The sequence below is a fragment of the Bos grunniens genome, chromosome 25, assembly GCF_055505025.1.
Source record: "Bos grunniens cultivar Pamir isolate PY7600 chromosome 25, Bosgru_T2T1.0, whole genome shotgun sequence".
In the NCBI taxonomy this organism is placed as follows: Eukaryota; Metazoa; Chordata; class Mammalia; order Artiodactyla; family Bovidae; genus Bos; species Bos grunniens.
Genome location: NC_141189.1, coordinates 23,185,638 through 23,206,691, shown reverse-complemented (window position 1 = coordinate 23,206,691; position 21,054 = coordinate 23,185,638). Strand labels below are relative to the sequence as shown.

The 21,054-nt window shown below is 36.9% G+C and overlaps 1 protein-coding gene across 1 annotated transcript in view; it reads left to right on the top strand.

Annotated features, from left to right (window-relative positions):
- Positions 1 to 21,054, top strand: part of LOC147345295 (phospholipid-transporting ATPase ABCA3-like) — a 199,913-nt gene that overhangs the window by 153,935 nt on the left and 24,924 nt on the right. Inside the window, 5 exon segments of the mRNA XM_086375382.1 lie at positions 1,251 to 1,497; positions 1,647 to 1,851; positions 6,086 to 6,305; positions 8,111 to 8,266; positions 14,928 to 14,944. Coding sequence (XP_086231508.1) covers positions 1,251 to 1,497; positions 1,647 to 1,851; positions 6,086 to 6,305; positions 8,111 to 8,266; positions 14,928 to 14,944 — 845 coding nt within the window.

Below are 21,054 nucleotides of genomic sequence, written 5' to 3'. Positions count from 1 at the left end.
TTACTTCTATACAGAAAACACCATGTGAAATGCCAAGCTGGCTGAATCACAAGCTGGAATCAGGATTGCTAGGAGAAATATCAACAACCTCAGATATGTAGATGATACCACTCTATGGTAGAAATTGAGAGGTGCTAAAGAACCTCTTGAAGAGGGTAAGAGAGAAGAGTGAAAAAAACTGGTTTGAATTCAACATTCAAAAAAATATGATCATGGCATCTCTCTCATCACTTCACGGCAAATAGGAAAAGTAAAATAGTAAAACATAAAAAGTGGAAGCAGTGACATATTTTATTTTCTTGGGCTCCAAAGTCACTGTGGATGGTGACTGCAGCCTTGAAGTTAAAAGACGTTTGCTCCTTGGAAGGAAAGCTATGATAAACCTAGATAGCATATTAAAAAGCAGTGACATCACTTTGTTGACAATGGTCCATATATTATTGATACCAACAACTGGTACACTATAAAATATATATTTAACACAAAATGCATACTTGCATAATAGAAGAACAAAAAGGAGATAAAACATATAGAAAACACAAAGGAAAATGTCAGTTATAAATACTAGAATATCAGTAATTATATTAAATATAAATGCATTAAACAATCCAATCAGAAGGTTTTTCAGGCTGGAATTTTTAAAATCTAACTTAGATGAAAGATTAAAGGGGTGGGGTGAGGACACAGATTACCAAAACTCACAACAGCATCAAAAAGAATAATGTACATACAAATAAATGTAAGAAGAGGTGCAAGACTTGTACAGTGAAAGTTATAAATACTGAGGAAAATTAAAGTTCTAGATTCATGAAGAGATATTCCATATCATGGATTGGAATACTGAATATCATTAAGATAGAAAATTTCCCCAAATGGATCTATACAGTCAACACAGTTCCTATCAAAATTTCAGCAGACATTTTTGCTGAAATGGACAAGTCAATCCTCAAATGTATGAGGAAATGTAAATGACCTAGAAGAACCGAAAAAATTTTGGAAAAAAAAAAAACCAACTATGTTTGTTTTAGACAAAACAGAGCAAGAAATTCTTAGTAGTTTACTGTTTTTTCAAGTTGTAAACTTATAGTAGGGATTACTGATGGTGCAGAATTCCTGAGGAGATTTGAAGTAGTCATTGTGGGAATTGGAAAGGGAAGAGACAATGGGGAAAAGTTTTGGTCTTTCCACTTTGACATAAGTAGTAGGAGACTTATTACATACTGACTAATCAATTTCTTTCTTTATTCTAGGTAATGTGATGAAACACATAAAGGAAAGTAAAGAGTATCGTGACTTCTCCCTGACTGCATTTTCCATTGAGGTTGAGAAAAACAATACAGTATTTACTATTTTTTTCAATAATGAGGCGTACCATTCAGCTGCAACATCCCTAGCGGTGTTTGACAATGTTCTTTTCATGTCACTTTCTGGCGCCAATGCTTCCATTAAAGTCTCCAACAAGCCTCAACCTCTCCCTCATTATGGTTCTAACATAGTGTATGTATGATTGACTTTCCTTTTACTGGAATTGAGCCTTGATATATACCCTTGTTAAGTGGCAATGTACATTTGAAAATAACTACTGAAATTAGCATTTTATACTTTCATTTCATTATTTATTCCATTTTTTATTTCATTTTCCATAGGCCTACAAATGGATCACAAGTAGTATTATGTTTGGCTTTTGGCCTGGCTGTTGTGATTGGTAGTTTTTGCCTTCAGACAGTGACTGAGAGAGCCACTAATGCAAAGCACATCCAGTTTGTGAGTGGAGTCTATTTACTGACTTATTGGCTCTCTGCTTTGCTCTGGGATCTCATCTACTTCTCCATTGCCTGCTGCTTCCTACTGGTGAGTGTGAGCTGAATTTGTACAAAGGCTCATTTTTTTTTATGTCTCCCACAGGAAATTTCTATTCAATTAATTGTATCCTGAAATAAAACTTAAAGAAATTTGAAAGTACTTTGGCTTATTATGCCAGAGAATATATTGTGAAAACCTCATTATGGAAATGTACTACCTCATGTTCTTTCAATTGGAAAAAAATACTTGTCTTTGAAAAGTCTCTCTTGAATTGGCTTCCCATGTAATTGCTCAGCATAATGTCCAAGGCCCAAAACTAAAGGGAAAAGGGCTATTACTTGTAACTTGTCCCTCATTAATCATACAGATTAGTCACTGCCACTAATTCCCAATGCTGAGCTCTCTAGTAAAACTGGACTGTAGCACACAATTTAGAATCATGACTTAAGCGAGGCTTTCTGTTACTATTTACAGTCTCCCATTCATGCCGCAAATCCAAAATGGCTAGATCTGCAAAGCAGAACTAACTGTGACTGAGACACCCAATTTTAGATATTGAGACTAAAGAGCAAGCATGTAAGGATGTTACAGTGTCCTTTAATGATTTTCTCATTAGTGAACTTGGCAATGTCTTTCACTTTGTATGCATATCTGAAGGTGGAAGTGGGGTGCCATCGCCTTATAAGCTACCAAGTCCTAATTCAAACTATAGGTGCCATGGAAAGATAAAATTAGTTTTTTGAGGAAAAAGGAGAAACTTTTGATCAGTTTGGAGCCCTAGGCTTAGGTATGAAGGAGAGCTGCATCCCACCAGGTATAACAGCTCCTCAGCAGGGACCAGAGGCTGGAACAGTTGAGGCATAGATGGTAACAGTGAGCAAATAGCATGTACAGCGATGCCCCGAAGTTGAAAGAGCAGAGCAGCACTTTCTTGTCACAGTGTAAGACTCTGGCCGGTGTTCTCAGTGCCAGTTTCTTCTCACAGCTAACTAGCCAACTAGCGTATCTAGGGAAGACCACCATCCTTTTTGAGGGCCACAATTCTCATCTTTTGCCACAAGAATAGGTGAGTTGATCTAAGCACAATCTCTTTACTATCTCCCCTCTATGTAATGCAGTATTGAAATCAATAAGAAAAAACCCCTGCATCTTTTCATCTCCAGCCAAGGATCCATTCTTTCTCTGATTCTTTAAACTTGACTGGCACACCCAGCTGTCATTTCCTGGTTAATAGATCTATAAATAAGACCACCCATTATTTATACTTATAGCAATATTGCCATTTATGGCTCATGAGAAGTTATTTGCCATATGTTTGTGTGTGTGTGTGTGTCTTATGTCATTCTAGAAACATTCAAGTCTGAAGTGATTTTAATTCACCATATTTACAGTCAAGGAAATTAAGATTCAGAGATCTAATTTACTTACCCAATTTCACCCAGCTAGTACAATTTCAGAACCCTGGATAGCCTTAGCTCAATGTACTGTAATTTATATATTCAAAGTCATCCTGAATAATGTACTTTAAACTTATTTCTACTCTCATATTTGCAGTTCTCTCTGTCTTAGCATCATACTTCACTTTGTATCTCCTGTATCCTTTTGCCTGGTAGTGCTTGTTCTCTGTGTGTGTGTGTGTGTGTGTGTCTTTCTCTCTCCTCTTCTCTTTCTGTCTTGCTCTCCCCCTCCCAAAATTCCCTTTCATGGTTCTCAGATGAAGTTCTCCATGGGTTCTCAGCTTTGCTTATTTATCTAAATTGGCTATCCCTTTGTTGTTTTAAATGAGACACTCCCTCACTTTGCTCTGGTTCTGTAAAATGCCACCAGCTGGATTTGTCCTTGGACCCAACAAGAGGTGGCAAGGTCCTATAATTAAACAATATTAAGTATCTTAGGGCTTCCCTTGTGGCTCAGCTGGTAAAGAATCCACCTGCAATGCAGGAGTTCTGGGTTCAATCCCTAGGTTGGGAAGACCCCCTGGAAAAGGGAAAGGCTACCCTCTCCAGTATTCTGGCCTGGAGAATTCCATGGGCTGTATAATCCATCAGGTCGCAAAGAGTCAGACACAGGACTGAGCGACTTTCACTTTCACTCTCACTTTGTATTCTTTATGATATTCCATTAATGTGTCTATAATATGCCACTACAAATCTGTTTTAATTATGGTAGTTTTATAATATATTTAATTATTTTTATGGATTGACCTTCCTCACTTTCCTCATTAATCTTCTTCTGCAGAATTTCCCGGCTATCTTGATATGTTGTTTGTTTACATGTAATCTGTAAAATCAGCTTATCTAATTTTTTAAAATCCTGTTGCTATTTTTACATAATTTGGGGAGAATTTACTTTCTTACTATGTTGGGTCAGATTCTATCTAAAAGTAGGGTGTGTCTTCATGTTTCCAAGTAGAAATTTAAATTTTCTTTGGAATAGTTCTAATTTAAGACGTCCCTCCACTCCAGTACTCTTGCCTTGAAAATCCCATGGACAGAGGAGCCTGGTAGGCTGCAGTCCGCGGGGTCGCTAAGAGTCAGGCACGACTGAGCGACTTCACTTTCACTTTTCACTTTCATGCACTGGAGAAGGAAATGGCAGCCCACTCCAGTGTTCTTGCCTGGAGAATCCCAGGGACGGGGAGCCTGGTGGGCTGTGGTCTATGAGGTCGCATAGAGTCGGACACGACTGAAGCAACTTAGCAGCAGCAGCAGCAAGCATTATAAACCTTGGAATGAAGCTGCTTGTAGGTTACCTGTGGTTTCCTGCTGACTATACTCTTTTTACTTCTCTTACTTGGATTAGGGGAAAACCAACTATAGTTAAAGCTGGTTTTCACCCAAGATTGCTGATCCTTTTCATATATTTTCTTTAAACATTATTAAGTATAAAGTACTTCCAAAAGTATCACAGTGTTGTAATGTGGCTATTCCTAGTCAATTCTTTCTGTTTACTAGTGGCCCTGCTAAATAATTTTGTAATTGCTTAAAAGGGCCAAACTTGCTATCTTTAGAGAAATTATAGTTATCAACGATTACCATATAGGTTATTAGAAAATTATCTTCTTTAATAATTCTAGAGGTTCCCATCTTCCTAATCTGCCCACTTTAAATTTATGCTTCCCTGTCTGATTCTCAAATGGAACAAGAACTGATTGAAAGAGGATGTCCTTGAGTTCCCGAGATAGATGTAAAGGACACAGTCTAAATGTGAGGTGTGATGCAAAAAGATTGATAATACTACAGCAGCCATAGAGAAAATCTTTTTTAAATATATTTATATATTATGATTGTAATGTAATATGCTATACATGTTTTTATATATGTATACAACAGCTTTTCTACTACACTTGATAAAGGCTGAGAAAGAACATCAAAAAAAAAGAGATAGATGGAGAAACTGGAGTACATAAACTAAATGAAATGGAAGCACTGAATATGAAATAGAGAAAGTAAAACAAACTAGATAAAAGTAAAAGATCATCATATAGTCCAGTTGGTTTTAAATATGACTGCTCATTAGAAACATATCTGGAGCTCTGGAGAAAAAAAGCAATACCTGAGCTTTTGTATTTTTCAAAAAATTTAAAGATAATTCTGATTTGCATCTGGATTTTAAAAAGTAATTACAGGTTTTTCTAGTAGATCTTAGTTTTGGTGATACAGAGTTCTATTATTTTTCTGTTGACCATTCATACAATGGTATTAAGTGAGTAATAGTTACATAATCACAATAGTAAAAGAGGTTTATCAGTTTCTACAATCAATAGCCAGACAAAAAATAAAAGATAATTACAACTGCAAGCCATAATGGGAACATGATTAACTTAACAATATAAAATAGTTACATACAATTTGGGAGGGGGGAGGCGTCAAGCAGAGCGATGTGGTAGGATGAGAGTGCATACGTGCACATGTTTTCATCCCGAGAAAATCTTTAGAGAAATCATCCATGTACTAGATCACTTTTTTTCCGGGAAAATTCAGAGTTGGGCTTACTGTAGACACAGTTAATTTAATTTTAATCATGAGAGTGCTACAAAGTGGTGCTCTTCCAAAAGGAAAAAAAAAAAAAAAAAAAGGGAAATATAGTCATTCTGTCCATGAAAGTCCTCTATTGAAAAAGAGATAGCTCACCTCAGGCTTATTTTTAATGGGTAAAATTATTTAAGTAATGAATCTATGCACTAATGAAGGCAGTGCTTGCTGTTTTCTAAGTTTTCTGGCTTGGCAGCTTGTTATACAGTGTCCTTCACCTTGCTCTTTACCTCTGCACTCTGTCTCAGGGAGTGTTCATATACTGCGGACTGGATGCCTTTGTTGCAGATTTCCATTTTCTGGACACAATGATGATCTTTATGCTGTACGGTTGGTCTGTTGTTCCTCTCATGTATCTTGGAAGCCTCCTGTTTTCTAGTAGTACTACTGCCTACATCAAGCTCACCCTCTTTAACTACTTTTCAACTGTTTTCAGTATCGTCACTCACATCATAATGAAATTCTATGGTAAGGACTTCACACAATTTTTCCTTTCTCCAGGAAATGCATTAAATAAATGATGATGAAAGAGCTGGAGGATAAAAATATTAATTGCTAAACACTTACTTTCCAGGAATCTGAAAACTTGTGCTCTTTGGAGTCAGCAAATACTTATTGAACATATATGTGAGAAACAGAGGTTGAGAGAGAGGGGAAGGGAAAGAGAAAGTGGGCAAAAGTACGAGACAGACACTAAGCCCTCTGAAGGCGATGGATTCAGTATCATTCTAGCCTCATGACAAAAATAAAAGAAGATTAAAAGATTACAGCACACCTGTGCCAAATTTTATGTCCTTTGAAAGATCACCACGCACGCACCATGCTCTTGAGACTTGATCCTTCAGTTTTAACATCTTAATAGCACTTTGGAGCAAGGTGGTGAGACTGGAGAGTGGAAGGAGCTATGGTATAACTCCTCCTAATTTAATGAAGCACATAATCTTGAACCTCCTAATGAGTGTTTTTCAGAAGGAAACAATTAAATAGGCAACAAATGTAGTCATCATTAAACCAGTTTCTCTGATTTCAAAAGAGTATCAGGAGTAGGTTCTCCCTTTTTGGATTATGAAATTTAAAGACATGCTGTTGCTCATGGTGACTATCACCAATAAGATTTGTTTTGTTTGCTTCTAGAATATCCCTTTGTTGAATTTCTCTATAAACATGAATTTTGAACTATATTAATCAACTCAGCCCTCCCTGCTAATATGGGTTTTACAAATTCCAGTTTCTAATAATGAAGACTCTTCTCCTGGAGTATGATTTTATGGACTGTCCCTGTTACTTATTGTGGTAATGGTTCCTACCTTGCTTCTAATAGTTAAGTTCTGCCACCCGACTTCTACTTTGTAGAATTTCATTATTCCCAAAGGTGTCAGGGAACCACATTCTATTGCAACATACTGTATCATTATATTCACCCTACAGAGGACTGTAAGCACAGAGCTCTTCAAGAATGTATTTCTCATATTTACTTTTTATTGAAATATAACTTGCATTCAGAAAAGTGCAGAGACCATAAATGTACAGCTTGATAATTTTCACAAAGTGAACATACTAGTGAAACTTTCCTCTGTCCAGTCAGGGCCTGCTATGGGCCTTGCTTAGGCCAACTAAGAGCCAGAGAGCAAAGAAGTCCTTTGATTTATTCCACACAGATAATCCTCCCAGGGCAGAAAGTACAGTGGAGAAGGGTAGAGTATTGGTTCAAAGTGAAAAATAAAAGAAATGTGACAAAGAGGCTATTGAACTTGGCAATGAGAAATTCAGTGGAGACTGCCACGTCCAGAAGGATGGAGGATTCTGGAAGGCAAATTGCCCTCCTAGTTAAAATAACAATGTATATTGGACAAAAAATTATTCAAACTTTTTAACGCATCATTGATCTCTCAAGAAATTTCAGGACACAGAGGCCAACAACAAAGTAATATTCACAATTCCATGATTTTCCATTTTTCAGGCCGCACAGGGAACAAAGAGCAAGTCTAAGGCCAAGCCAAGGCAGGGATTTTAATAGCAGACCCACCCATTAAGACGGTGGAAGACAGACCCTAGGGAAATACTGTTAGCAAAAGTCTACTTTTAAAATCTGTAACTGACAAATCCATACTACAAACTATGAAGATGAAGAAGCTTCATGACTTAGAAACTAGTGTTTTCTCAAAGATGATCTGCTAGACTGGTAATCCTCTGATCATCTTGGGAAAGTTTGTTGTTATGGGAGGGTCACTGCTTTCTAACTGAAAGCTAATCTATCATCTTTTTAATCATAGATAATGACATTCCTGATTTCACAAAAACCTTAATGAATAATATATTGATGGTGCTTCCTAGTTACAACTTTGCAATGAGTATCAGCAAATTCTTTGATGACTATGAGGTAAAAAAACTTTGTGCCAAGCAATTTCAAAACATCTATGTGGACTGCAGTGATTCATGTGAGTATATGCAGTTCCCCCAAGTCCTTAAAAATCTTTCTAGATTTCCACATTCAAGCCTGGATTGTGGAAGATTAAAGAGAAACCTGTCCTTCTTTCAACAGAGACAGTAAGACTTGCTGATTTGAGTGCTTTTCTGTACCAAAGTTATTTTCACTGTGTGTGTGGCGGGGGGTGGGGGGGGAGGTGAGAAATGAAGCCTCAAAATAAAATCCACAATAAATTTCATGAAGCCATTGCCAGATGTAACTTAGAATGAGTTACTACTCACCCATGATGTGAAAGTAGCTTTACATATATTATCTTGAATCTTCTCAGTACCCTACAAGTTAACTACTCTTAACCCAATTTTATAATGAGGAAACTGAGTGCTTTACTTAAACTGAAAATTAAATAGTTCCTTGGGACTCTAGGTTTTAAGTATCAAGATAAAGGTAAATGCACAGCCAGATCAAAATCAGGAAAAAATAATTATATTATATTTTTATAATAAAAATTATAAAATTTTTATTTTAAAAAATGAAAAAATTATATTAAATTTTCCATATTTGGGGCTGATTTCATATTTCAGATTTATTCTAAGAACTGACAAATAATGAGTCCATTTACCATTTACTCTAAAAATTGAGAAGTAATTAGCATATTTCCTGTTTGTAAGTTTGTTTACTGTGTGTGTGTGTGCAGTTTGTTCTGGAACCAAATAACTTATACGCAGCCACAAAAAGGGAAATGTAATGGTATTTGACTAAATCAGTGCAAGGTTAAATATAATTATTAAAATCACTGTGGACAGTGACTGCAGTCATGAAATTAAAAGATGCATGCTCCTTGGAAGGAAAGCTATGGCAAACCTAGACAGTGTATTAAAAAGTAGAGACATCACTTTGCCAACAAAGGTCTGTAGGGCCAAAACTATGGTTTTTCCAGTAATCATATATAGATGTGAGAGTTGGACCATAAAGAAGGCTGAGGGCCAAAGAACTGATGTTTTCGAATTGTGGCACTAGAGAATACTCTTGACAGTCTCTTGGACTGCAAGGAGATCAAACCAGTCACTCCTAAAGGAAATCAACCCTGAATATTCATCAGAAGGACTGATGCTGAAGCTCAACACTCCAACGCTTTGTCATCTAATGCGAGGGGCCAACTCATTAGAAAAGACCCTGATGCCGGGAAAGATTGAGGGCAGGAGGAGAAAGGGACAATAGAGGATAAGATGGTTGGATGACATCATTGACTCAATGAACATGAGTTTGAGCAAACTCCAGGAGATAGTGAAAGACAGAAGCCTGGCATGCTCTAGTCCAGGGAGTCTCAAAGAATCAGACTTGACTTAGCTACTGAACAACAACAACAAAGACAAATTGATTATATTTTCTTACAATTTCTGAATAACAAAAATTATGTCACATTTTAGTTTGTATCCTATTTGCACTGTAAATTTGTCTCTCTGCTTTTTAAAAACAGATCTATTGAGCTATTATTTACTTACCAGTCATCAGATTTTGCATATTCATTCCTTTTAAAAAGTTCATAAAGTTGTGCAATCATTACCACAGTCTAATATTAGAATATTTCCATCATCTGAAAAAGATCCCTCATGCCTATTTACAGTCAAGCCTCATTTCCATGTCCAACCCAACATCCACTAATAAACCTACTGCCGGAAAATATCTGGTATTTCTGAATATTTCATATATTTATATCATTATATATTAATTTATATCATTAGAATTATTTTGTGTCTTTGTTCTTTCATTTACGATACTGTTTTTGAGGTTTATCCAGGTTATAGCATATCTCAGTATTCTTTATTGTTGCTGAATAGTATTCCATTGCATTGATATACCACATTTATTTATCTGTTCATTAGTTGATGGATATTTGTTTCAACATAAGTTGTTAATGGTGTCTTTTGAAGCTTGAAAGTTTTAAATGTTGATGGAATCCAGTTTATCAACATTTTCTTCTATCAATGGTGTTTTTTTATATCATATTTTAAAAGTCTGCCTAAACCAGGGTCAAGAAGATTTTCTCCATGCCTTCTACATGACTATGTCTATATTCAGGTTACAACGTGATTTTTCCCAGGACAGTTTGTCAAAAAAGGATATCATTTCCCCATCAAATTAACACTTTTACTAAAAATGAATTCACCTGAGTTATTTCTGGAGTATAAATTCTGTTCCCTTGATTGGTATTTCTATCCTATACCAGTACCACACTATTCTGGTTACTTTTGCATTTTAGTAAGTTTTAAATTGAGAAATATAGTCCTCCATCCTTGGTCTTTTTTAAATTTAACCATTTATTTTGTCTGCATTGAGTCTTAGTTGTGGCATGTGGGATCTTCTGTTGCAGCGTGCAGGGTCTTTGTTGTGGAGCACAGGCTTCTCTCTAGTTGAGGCACATAGGTTTAGTTGCTCCATGGCAGGTGGGATCTTAGTTCCCCAACCATGATCAAACCCATGTCCCTTGCTTTGGAAGGTGGACTCAACCACTAGACCACCAGGGAAGTCCCCATCCTTGACCTTTTTAACACTGTTTTGGCTCTTGTGGATCCTATGGGTTTCTCTACAAATTTTTGGTATTGGCATGTCATTTACTGGGGGAAAAAAGACTCCTGGAATTTGAGTAGATATTGCATTGATACTACTAATCAATCTGGGAAAATGAGTCATCTTAAAAATATTGAGCCGTACAATCCATGAAAAGGAATCACTGTCTGTTTATTTAGATCTTTCATTTCCCTCAGCAATGTTGTATAGCTTTCAGTTTACAGATCTTGCATTTTTCTGCTAAATTTATTTCTAAGATGTTTTTGCTACTATTGAAAATGAGATATGTTAATTTTCTTCTGTTCATTGCTAAGGTATAGAAATCCAGTGACTTTTTGTATATTATATACCATGAACTTATATGATTTTTTGATCTTCTATCCTATGAACTTAACTCATTTATTCATTCCAATAGTTTTTATGTGGATTTCTTAAGATTTTCTATTTGCAATATTATGTTGTTTGTGAATTCTCTTCTTTTCAAAATCAAGATTTCTTTTTTTCTTAAACATATTTTTTAATTTAATTTTATTTTTTAACTTTAAAATATTGTATTGATTTTGCCATATATCAACATGAATCCGCCACAGGTATACACGTGTTCCCCATCCTGAACCCTCATCCCTCCTCCCTCCCCATACCATCCCTCTGGGTCGTCCCAGTGCACCAGCCCCAAGCATCCAGTATCATGCATCAAACCTGGACTGGTGACTCGTTTCATATATGATATTATACACATTTCAGATGGCTAACAAACACATGAAAAGATGCTCAACATCACTCATTATCAGAGAAATGCAGATCAAAACCACTATGAGGTACCATTTTACGCCAGTCAGAATGGCTGCAATCCAAAAGTCTACAAGCGATACATGCTGGAGAGGGTGTGGAGAAAAGGGAACCCTCTTACACTGTTGGTGGGAATGCAAACTAGTACAGCCACTATGGAGAACAGTGTGGAGATTCCTTAAAAAACTGGGAATAGAACTGCCTTATGACCCAGCAATCCCACTGTTGGGCATACACACTGAGGAAACCAGAATTGAAAGAGACACGTGTACCCCAATATTCATCGCAGCACTGTTTATAATAGCCAGGACATGGAAGCAACCTGGATGTCCGTCAGCAGATGAATGGATAAGAAAGCTGTGGTACATATACACAATGGAGTATTACTCAGCCAATAAAAGGAAAACATTTGAATCAGTTCTAATGAGGTGGATGAAACTGGAGCCTATTATACAGAGCGAAGTAAGCCAGAAAGAAAAACACCAATACAGTATACTAACACATATATATAGAATTTAGAAAGATGGTAACAATAACCCTGTATCAGTTCAGTTCAGTCACTCAGTCATATCCGACTCTTTGCCACCCCATGAACTGCAGCACACCAGGCCTCCCTGTCCATCACCAACTCCTGGAGTTCACCCAGACTCACGTCCATTGAGTCAGTGATGCCATCCAGCCATCTCATCCTCTGTTGTCCCCTTCTTCTCCTGCGCCCAATCCCTCCCAGCATCAGAGTCTTTTCCAATGAGTCAACTCTTCTCATGAGGTGGCCAAAATACTGGAGTTTCAGCTTTAGCATCGTTCCTTCCAAAGAAATCCCACAGCTGACCTCCTTCAGAATGGACTGGTTGGATCTCCTTGCAGTCCAAGGGACCCTCAAGAGTCTTCTCCAACACCACAGTTCAAAAGCATCAATTCTTCCTCACTCAGCCTTCTTCACAGTCCAACTCTCACATCCATACATGACCACAGGAAAAACCATAGCCTTGACTAGACGGACCTTTGTTGGCAAAGTAATGTCTCTGCTTTTGAATACGCTGTCTAGGTTGGTCTTAACTTTCCTTCCAAGGAATAAGCGTCTTTTAATTTCATGGCTGCAGTCACCATCTGCAGTGATTTTGGAGCCCCAAAAAATAAAGTCTGACACTGTTTCCACTGTTTCCCCATCTATTTCCCATGAAGTGATGGGACCAGATGCCATGATCTTTGTTTTCTGAATGTTGAGCTTTAAGCCAACTTTTTCACTCTCCACCTCACTTTCATCAAGAGGCTTTTGAGTTCCTCTTCACTTTCTGCCATAAGGGTGGTGTCATCTGCATATCTGAGGTTATTGATATTTCTCCCGGCAATCTTGATTCCAGTTTGTGTTTCTTCCAGTCCAGCATTTCTCATGATGTATTCTGCATAGAAGTTAAATAAGCAGGGTGACAATATACAGCCTTAACGTTACTCCTTTTCCTATTTGGAACCAGTCTGCTGTTCCATGTCCAGTTCTAACTGTTGCTTCCTGACCTGCATACAAATTTCTCAAGAGGCAGATCAGGTAGTCTGGTATTTCCATCTCTTTCAGAATTTTCCACAGTTGATTGTGATCCACACAGTCAAAGGCTTTGGCATAGTCAATAAAGCAGAAATAGATGTTTTTCTGGAACTCTCTTGCTTTTTCTATGATCCAGCAGATGGCAATTTGATCTCTGGTTCTTCTGCCTTTTCTAAAACCAGCTTGAACATTAGGAAGTTCACGGTTCACATATTGCTGAAGCCTGGCTTGGAGAATTTTGAGCATTACTTTACTAGCGTGTGAGATGAGTGCAATTGTGCGGTTGTTTGCGCATTCTTTGGCATTGCCTTTCTTTGAGATTGGAATGAAAACTGACCTTTTCCAGTCCTGTGGCCACTGCTGTGTTTCCCAAATTTGCTGGCATATTGAGTGCAGCACTTTCACAGCATCATCTTTCAGGATTTGGAATAGCTCAACTGGAATTCCATCACCTCCACTAGCTTTGTTCGTAGTGATGCTTTCTAAGGCCCACTTGACTTCACATTTCAGGATGTCTGGCTCTAGGTGAGTGATCACACCATTGTGATTATCTGGGTCGTGAAGATCTTTTTTGTACAGTTCTGTGTATTCTTGCCACCTCTTCTTGATATCTTCTGCTTCTGTTAGGTCCATACCATTTCTGTCCTTTATCGAGCCCATCTTTGCATGAAATGTTCCCTTGGTATCTCTAATTTTCTTGAAGAGATCCCTAGTCTTTCCCATTCTGTTGTTTTCCTCTATTTCTTTGCATTGATCGCTGAAGAAGGCTTTCTTATCTCTTCTTGCTATTCTTTGGAACTCTGCATTCAGATGCTTATATCTTTCCTTTTCTCCTTTGCTTTTTGCTTCTCTTCTTTTCACAGCTATTTGTAAGGCCTCCCCAGACAGCCATTTTGCTTTTTTGCATAACCCTGTAAACGAGACAGCAAAAGAGACACTGATGTATAGAACAGTCTTTTTTTCTTAAACATTTTTATTTCATTTCACTGACTAGAATTTCCAGTACTGTACTGAATAGTAGCCATGGCAGTAAACACCTTTGCTTGTTCCCAGGCTTAAGAGGAAGGTATTCAGTTATTCTCCCTTAAATATGATTTTTAGCTATGAGTGTTTTTATGGTTCCTCTTTATTGGTTTGAGGAAGTTCCATTCTATTCCAAGATCATTGACAATTTTGGTAATGAATGAGATTAAATTCTTTTTCTGTGCCTTTGAGATCATGTGGGGATTTTGTCATTTATTCTTTTACTATGGGGTATTAAGTTTATTTTCTGATGTTAAACTATACTGGTTAAGAGGAGTCATGTTAATCTGATTTTTATTTCTTTGCAGATAGCCTCTTTATTACTCTAAAAAATTCTGTCTTCCAAAAATTGTTATCCTTAGTGTTGTGAAATTTTTCCATGAGCTGTCTAGACTTAGATTTTTCTCCTCTATATTCTGTTTATCATTTGATAGCAATTTCAACCCAAAGGCTCTTGTCTTCATTTAGTGGCAGGAAAATATCTATAATTTCACTTATTATCACTTTTCCTGATCCCTTCTGTATTCTCTTTCTTAAACTCTTACTCTATGACTGCTGTACTTCCTACACTTGTCTATAGAAGAAGATAGACAAGGTCCCTGGTTTCATGGAGTTTATAATGTGAGTTGTGGCAAGTGGGAAAAAATTTTGAAAGTAAGTAAATAGACACAATAGTTACAGTTTGAAGTAAGACAGTAAGAGAAATAAATGAGGTAATTAGTAACTTACATCACTTCAGATAGAATACTTACGGAGGTCATTACTGCAGAGTGTGATTAGATGACTAAAAGAATGAGATTGATCTAACCAGTGAAGAATGAGAGGAATAATATTTCACATAGATGGAAGACCAAGAGAAAAGCCTCAAATCAGGGAAGGATCTTATATATTTAAAGAGTAGAATGGAGGCTTGTTTGGAGCATACGAGTCCTAAGTCACTTCAGTTCTGTCCAACTCTTTGCGACCTCATGGACTGTAGCTTGGGGTCCTATGTCCATAGGATTCTCCAGGTAAGAATACTGTAGTGGGTTGATATAGATATATATCAAGATATATATATATATATAATTAAGTTATTTATATGTAATTTAATATTTTGGTTTAAGGTTTAAGTTTTCTACTTGTTAATTTCAGATATTCTGTTTATAATTTGCTTTTGCTTTACTTAGTCTTATTGCATATGGTCACAGTATTTGGCATTTAACTATACTGGAGCTATTTATTAAGGTTTTCTTTATGACCATAAACATGATGATCTCATTATTGTTGTTCGTTAAGTCACTAAGTCCTGTCTGACTCTTTTATGATCCCATAGACTGTAGCCCTCCATACTCCTCTCTCCATGGTGTTACCCAGGTAAGAATAATGGAGTGAGTTGCCATTTCCTTCTGCAGGGGATCTTCCTGATCCAGGGACTGAACCTGTGTTTCTTGCTTTAGCAATCAGATTCTTTACCACTGAGCCACCAAGGAAGCCGTCGTTGTAATTGGTGTTGTTGATCTCTCACTAATTTACTATTATGTTTATATAAAAGCAGTATAGTAAGAGGATGGCCTGTAGTCATATGGCCTGAGTTGAATCCTGGCTCTGCAACTTCTTGGCTCTACACCTCAGTAATTTCACTGTTGACCATGATGCTTGAATATTTGTTATGTTCCTTTTTTAGGTTAGAGTGCTATGCATGAGGCATTTTATTTTAAATATGTTTTTTGACTATATGAGATCACCATGTGGCTTTGGCCATTAGTGTATTGATGTGGTGGTGGTGGTGGTGGTGATTTAGTGGCTAAGTCATGTCCAACTCTTGTGACCCCATGAACTGTAGCTCGCCAGACTCCTGTCCATGGGATTCTCCAGGCAAGAATACTGGAGTGGGTTGCCATTTCCTTCTCCAGGGGATCTTCCCAACCTAGGAATCAAACCTGGGTCTTCTGCATCACAGGCAGATTCTTAACCGACTAAGCTTTGAGGGAAGCCATACAACTATATTAAGATATTTTAAAAATATTAAACACTTTGCATTCCTTAAATAAACACAATTGTCTGTGTATCTATCTATTCCATTTGTTAATATTTCATATGAGTTTTTTAATCTTTATTTTACAAAATTAAAAACATAAATAATATTTACAAGCATCTTAAGTACCAGCTTATAATACTTGACAGTTTTTAATCATTTCAAATTGAGTTTTCCATAAGCTTTTATTTTTTTTTCCATAAGTTTTTAAAATGCAAGGTTATTCATCACTGAAGTAGATGAATAGTCCTATGAGTTTTTTAATCCATGTTTATGAGAAAGATTGACCTGCTATTTTGTTTTTTCATACTGTGCATGTTTGCACTGTATATAGAGTTTATACTAGTAACAGATAGTGAACTGTGGAGTATTTTCTAGTTTTTTTATTCAGCAGACTAGCTTATGTAAAACATCTCTTTACTCAATATTTAGTAAAATTTACTTTTAAAACAAGACTTGATATTTTCTTGATAGGTGCCTTCTCAGGTATTGGTTTAATTCCTTAAGATTTGAAATGTAAATATTTGTAACATAATGACTTATAAGACATATAGAGATAGAAGTAAATGGACAATTAGATTAAAAGGGAGCCCTCAAATATGCCAAGGCATATATGGAATTTTGATGTATAAAGGAAATGGCATCATATATTATTGGGCAAAAATACACCATTTAATAAGTGCTAGTAAGTGTATCGGAGAAGGCAATGGCACCCCACTCCAGTACTCTTGCCTGGAAAATCCCATGGACGGAGGAGCCTGGTAGGCTGCAGTCCATGGGGTCGCTAAGAGTTGGATACCACCGAGCGACTTCACTTTCACTTTTCACTTTTCACTTTCATGCATTGGAGGAGGAAATGGCAACCCACTCCAGTGTTCTTGCCTGGAGAATCCCAGGGACAGGGGAGCCTGGTGGGCTGCCGTCTGTGGGGTCGCACAGAGTCGGACACGACTGAAGCGACTTAGCAGCAGCAGCAGCAGCAGTAAGTGTATTTCCAGAAAAGCGAAAAACAGGTGGATCCATATTCTGTACAGTTCAGTTCAGTGCAGTAGCTCAGTCATGTCCAACTCTTTACGACCCCATGGTTTGCAGCACACCAGGCTTTGCTTACTCAAACTCATATCCATCAAGTTGGTGATACCATCCAACCAACTCATCCTCCATTATCCTCCTGCCTTCAATCTTTCCCAGCCTCAGGGTCTTTTCCAATGAGTCGGTTCATTGCATCAGGTGGCCAAAGTATTGGAGTTTCAGCTTCAGCATCAGTCCTTCTGATGAATATTCAGGACTGATTTCCTTCAGGATTGACTGGTTGGATCTCCTTGCAGTCCAAGGGTTTTCTCCAACACCACAGTTCAAAAGCATCAATTCTTTGATGCTCAGCTTTCTTTATAGTCCAACTCTCACATCCATACATGACCACTGGAAAAACCATAGCTTTGACTAGACGGAACTTTGTTGGCAAAGTAATGTGTCTGCTTTTTAATATTCTCTCTAGGTTTATCACAGCTTTTCTTCCAAGGAGCAATCGTCTTTTAATTTCATGGCTGCAGTCACCATCTGCAGTGATTTTGAGCCCAACAAAATAAAGTCTGACACTGTTTCCCCATCTATGTGCCATGAAATGATGGGACCAAATGCCATGATCTTAGATTTTTGAATGTTGAGTCTTAAGCCAACTTTTTCACTCTCCTCTTTCACTTTCAACAAGAGGCTCTTTAGTTCTTCACTTTCTGCCACAGGGATGGTGTCATCTGCGTATCTGAGATTATTGATATTTCTCCCAGCAATCTTGATTCCAGCTTCTGTTTCATCCAGCCCAACATTTCTCATGATGTACTCTGAATATAAGTTAAACAAGTAGGGTGACAATATACAGCCTTGACATACTCCTTTCCCAATTTGGAACCAATCTGTTGTTCCATGTCCAGTTCTAACTGTTGCTTCTTGACCTACATACTGGTTTCTCAGGAGGCAGGTAAGGTGGTCTGGTATTCCAATCTCTTTAAGAATTTTCCAGAGTTTCTTGTGATCCACACAGTCAAGGGCTTTGGCGTAGTCAATAAAGCAGAAGTAGATATTTTTCTGGAACTCACTTGCTTTTTCGATGATCCAATGGATGTTGGCAATTTGATCTCTGGTTCCTCTGCCTTTTCTAAATCCAACTTGAACATCTGGAAGTTCACAGTTCATGAACTGTTGAAGCCTGTAGAGACACACACAAAAAAAATCTAAGTGGAAATAGAGAGGGTAAAGTTCAAGAATTTTATAAGAAAAATTGTTAAAATAGTTTTATGACATCAAGTACAAAATAAGAAAATTAGTACAAAAATCCCTGAATTATAAAGAAAGGATTTATAAATTTGACTACATTAAAATTTAAAACTGTTAATTTAAAGGCATTCTAAAGAAATAAAAGCCTCAGAAGCAAATATATTTGTTAACACACATATAAATAACACATATATAATGAACAAAGCATTACTATCTGGAATAAGAATGATAAATTAAGACAAATTATGCTATCTAGAATAAAATGGGAGAATAAAGACATGAAGAAGAATTTCACAGAAATAAAAAAAGAATAAAATATGGTCCAAAAATGGCCTATATGCAGTTACCATAAACCTCATTAGTGATCAAAGAACTACGAACTTGGACCACAATGAACTATCACTAAACAAAAATTTTAAGTCTGAGGTCGAGAAGCATTACAATGTAGAGAAATGGAAATAAATATGCACATATTGTGAGTGAAAATAATTTACTGCTTTGAAAAATGTGTTAGCACTAACCAAGCTTGACATGCCAATTACCAATATTTTTACTCCAAGATGGAAAACCTTAATAAATGTTTTCTTCAGCAATATCTGTAATTTCAAAAAGAAATGGAAATAGCTTATGTCTATTAACAGCAGAATGTAATGATAAATTAAGGCTTTTCTCCCTATATAATGGAGTATCATAGAGGAGTGGAAAGGTATGAACTTCAGCTGCAAACAACAATATGAATAAATCTTAGAAACACAATGAATATTTTTTAAACCTTGCTGTGATGACTACAAACAACATGATGCTATTTTTATAAACCTCATAAACAGACTATTACCAACAACATAATATTTATAGAAATGCATGTCTCTGGAAAATTTCCAAAGAAATAAGACAATTATATCTGGAATATTGATAGTAGGGGTAAAATCAAGGAGAACATAGTTAGAAGGAAGCTATTAATAATGTTTTGGTTACTTTGTTAAGTGGGAGGTTCCTGAGAGCTCATTTGATGTTACATTTTTAAATAATTTTCAAGTATGAACACTGAGATAAAGTAATATTTGAAATTCTTTATATATATGGCATGAACTATTTAAAACTCTACAGATAAAATATTAGAATATTTAGAAACTTTAGCTAGATTGCTGAATTAAAACCAAAAATCAGTATATAAAAATAACTTGAAACTGAAAGTGACAGAGTAGGTATCTCCAAGGATCTGTCCCTCCCTTGAAACAAAGATTAAGGTGTCAGAATCAATTCTCTGGAACTCTGAAATTTAATCAAAAACTTACAAAAAGCAGGGAAGTAGAAAATGAAGAAAGAAGCTGCTCAATTTTGCCAAGAAAGCAATGTAGAGTTTTAACTTACCTGCTTACCTTCCCATTTTCCAGCCAAGCAGCAGTAACTGTGATGATAGTAATCTGCATTCCTGGTGCGTTTTCTTACACCAGAAGGGGCAAAGAACAATTCCTGTTCTCAAAGAATTGTGGTTATGTTTTTAGATCCGTCTGACAATGACCCAGTGGATCAGTTCAGGAAGTGCACTGTTTAGCTCTACTTGGAACTTTCTGAGGGCTGGAGCAACCTCCTGGGCAGCGTTGTCAAAAACATTTAAAGGGATATGCTAACCACAGCCACCTAGGGCAAGTGACAAGAAACGGAAAGCAAGTGGCAAGAAAGAAAAGCCTAAGAAGTTAAGAGGCTGGGGAAAGTGACTTGAATGTGAGGGGATTAATCAATTACAAAAACTCCCATTTGCAATGGATAATTCAGAGTGCCACATGCAGATTCAAGGCTGAAACCCTGATAAGACTTTATGAATAAACTCTCTGATCTTTACGCCCTGCATAAGCAAGATGTGTGGACTAAATAAAAATTGTACATGGACTGGTTAACCATTTTGAGAGCCCCAACTCACAGCTAATCTAAAATGGATAGGAAAAGTTTGGTTTATGTGAGTGTGCGTTTTGCTCCAAACATTTCAGGATATTTCCATCAAATCGCAGCTAATAGCTAAGTTAGCAGAACAGAAACTCCAGTGATCAAAAATAACAAAATACAGCCTTTACAAAAACAGTTTACAAAAGTTACTAAACAAATAAGTCGGTTCGGTTCAGTCGCTCAGTCGTGTCCGACTCTGCGACCCCATGAATCGCAACACGCCAGGCCTTCCTGTCCATCACCAACTCCCGGAGTTCACTCAGACTCACGTCCATCGAGTCAGTGATGCCATCCAGCCATCTCATCCTCTGTCGACCCCTTCTCCTCCTGCCCCCAATCCCTCCCAGCATCAGAGACTTTTCCAGTGAGTCAACTACAACCCACAAAAATCAAAAACAACAGAATTATTGGCAATTAAATAAAACAAACAAAATAAAGGTATTTATGGTATGTTTAGCTATTATTGTAGGTCATGCCTACTGTCCTTAAAGTCCTTCAAAGTGAGAAGATATTTTCTTCTATAAGTGGGAAAAGAGTATTGGTGGCAACACTTGTGAGGAAGAAAAGAACAAAGTTTAGACGTAAATAGGTAATAATTGATATTTCCTGATTTTACTACACAGAAAATTAG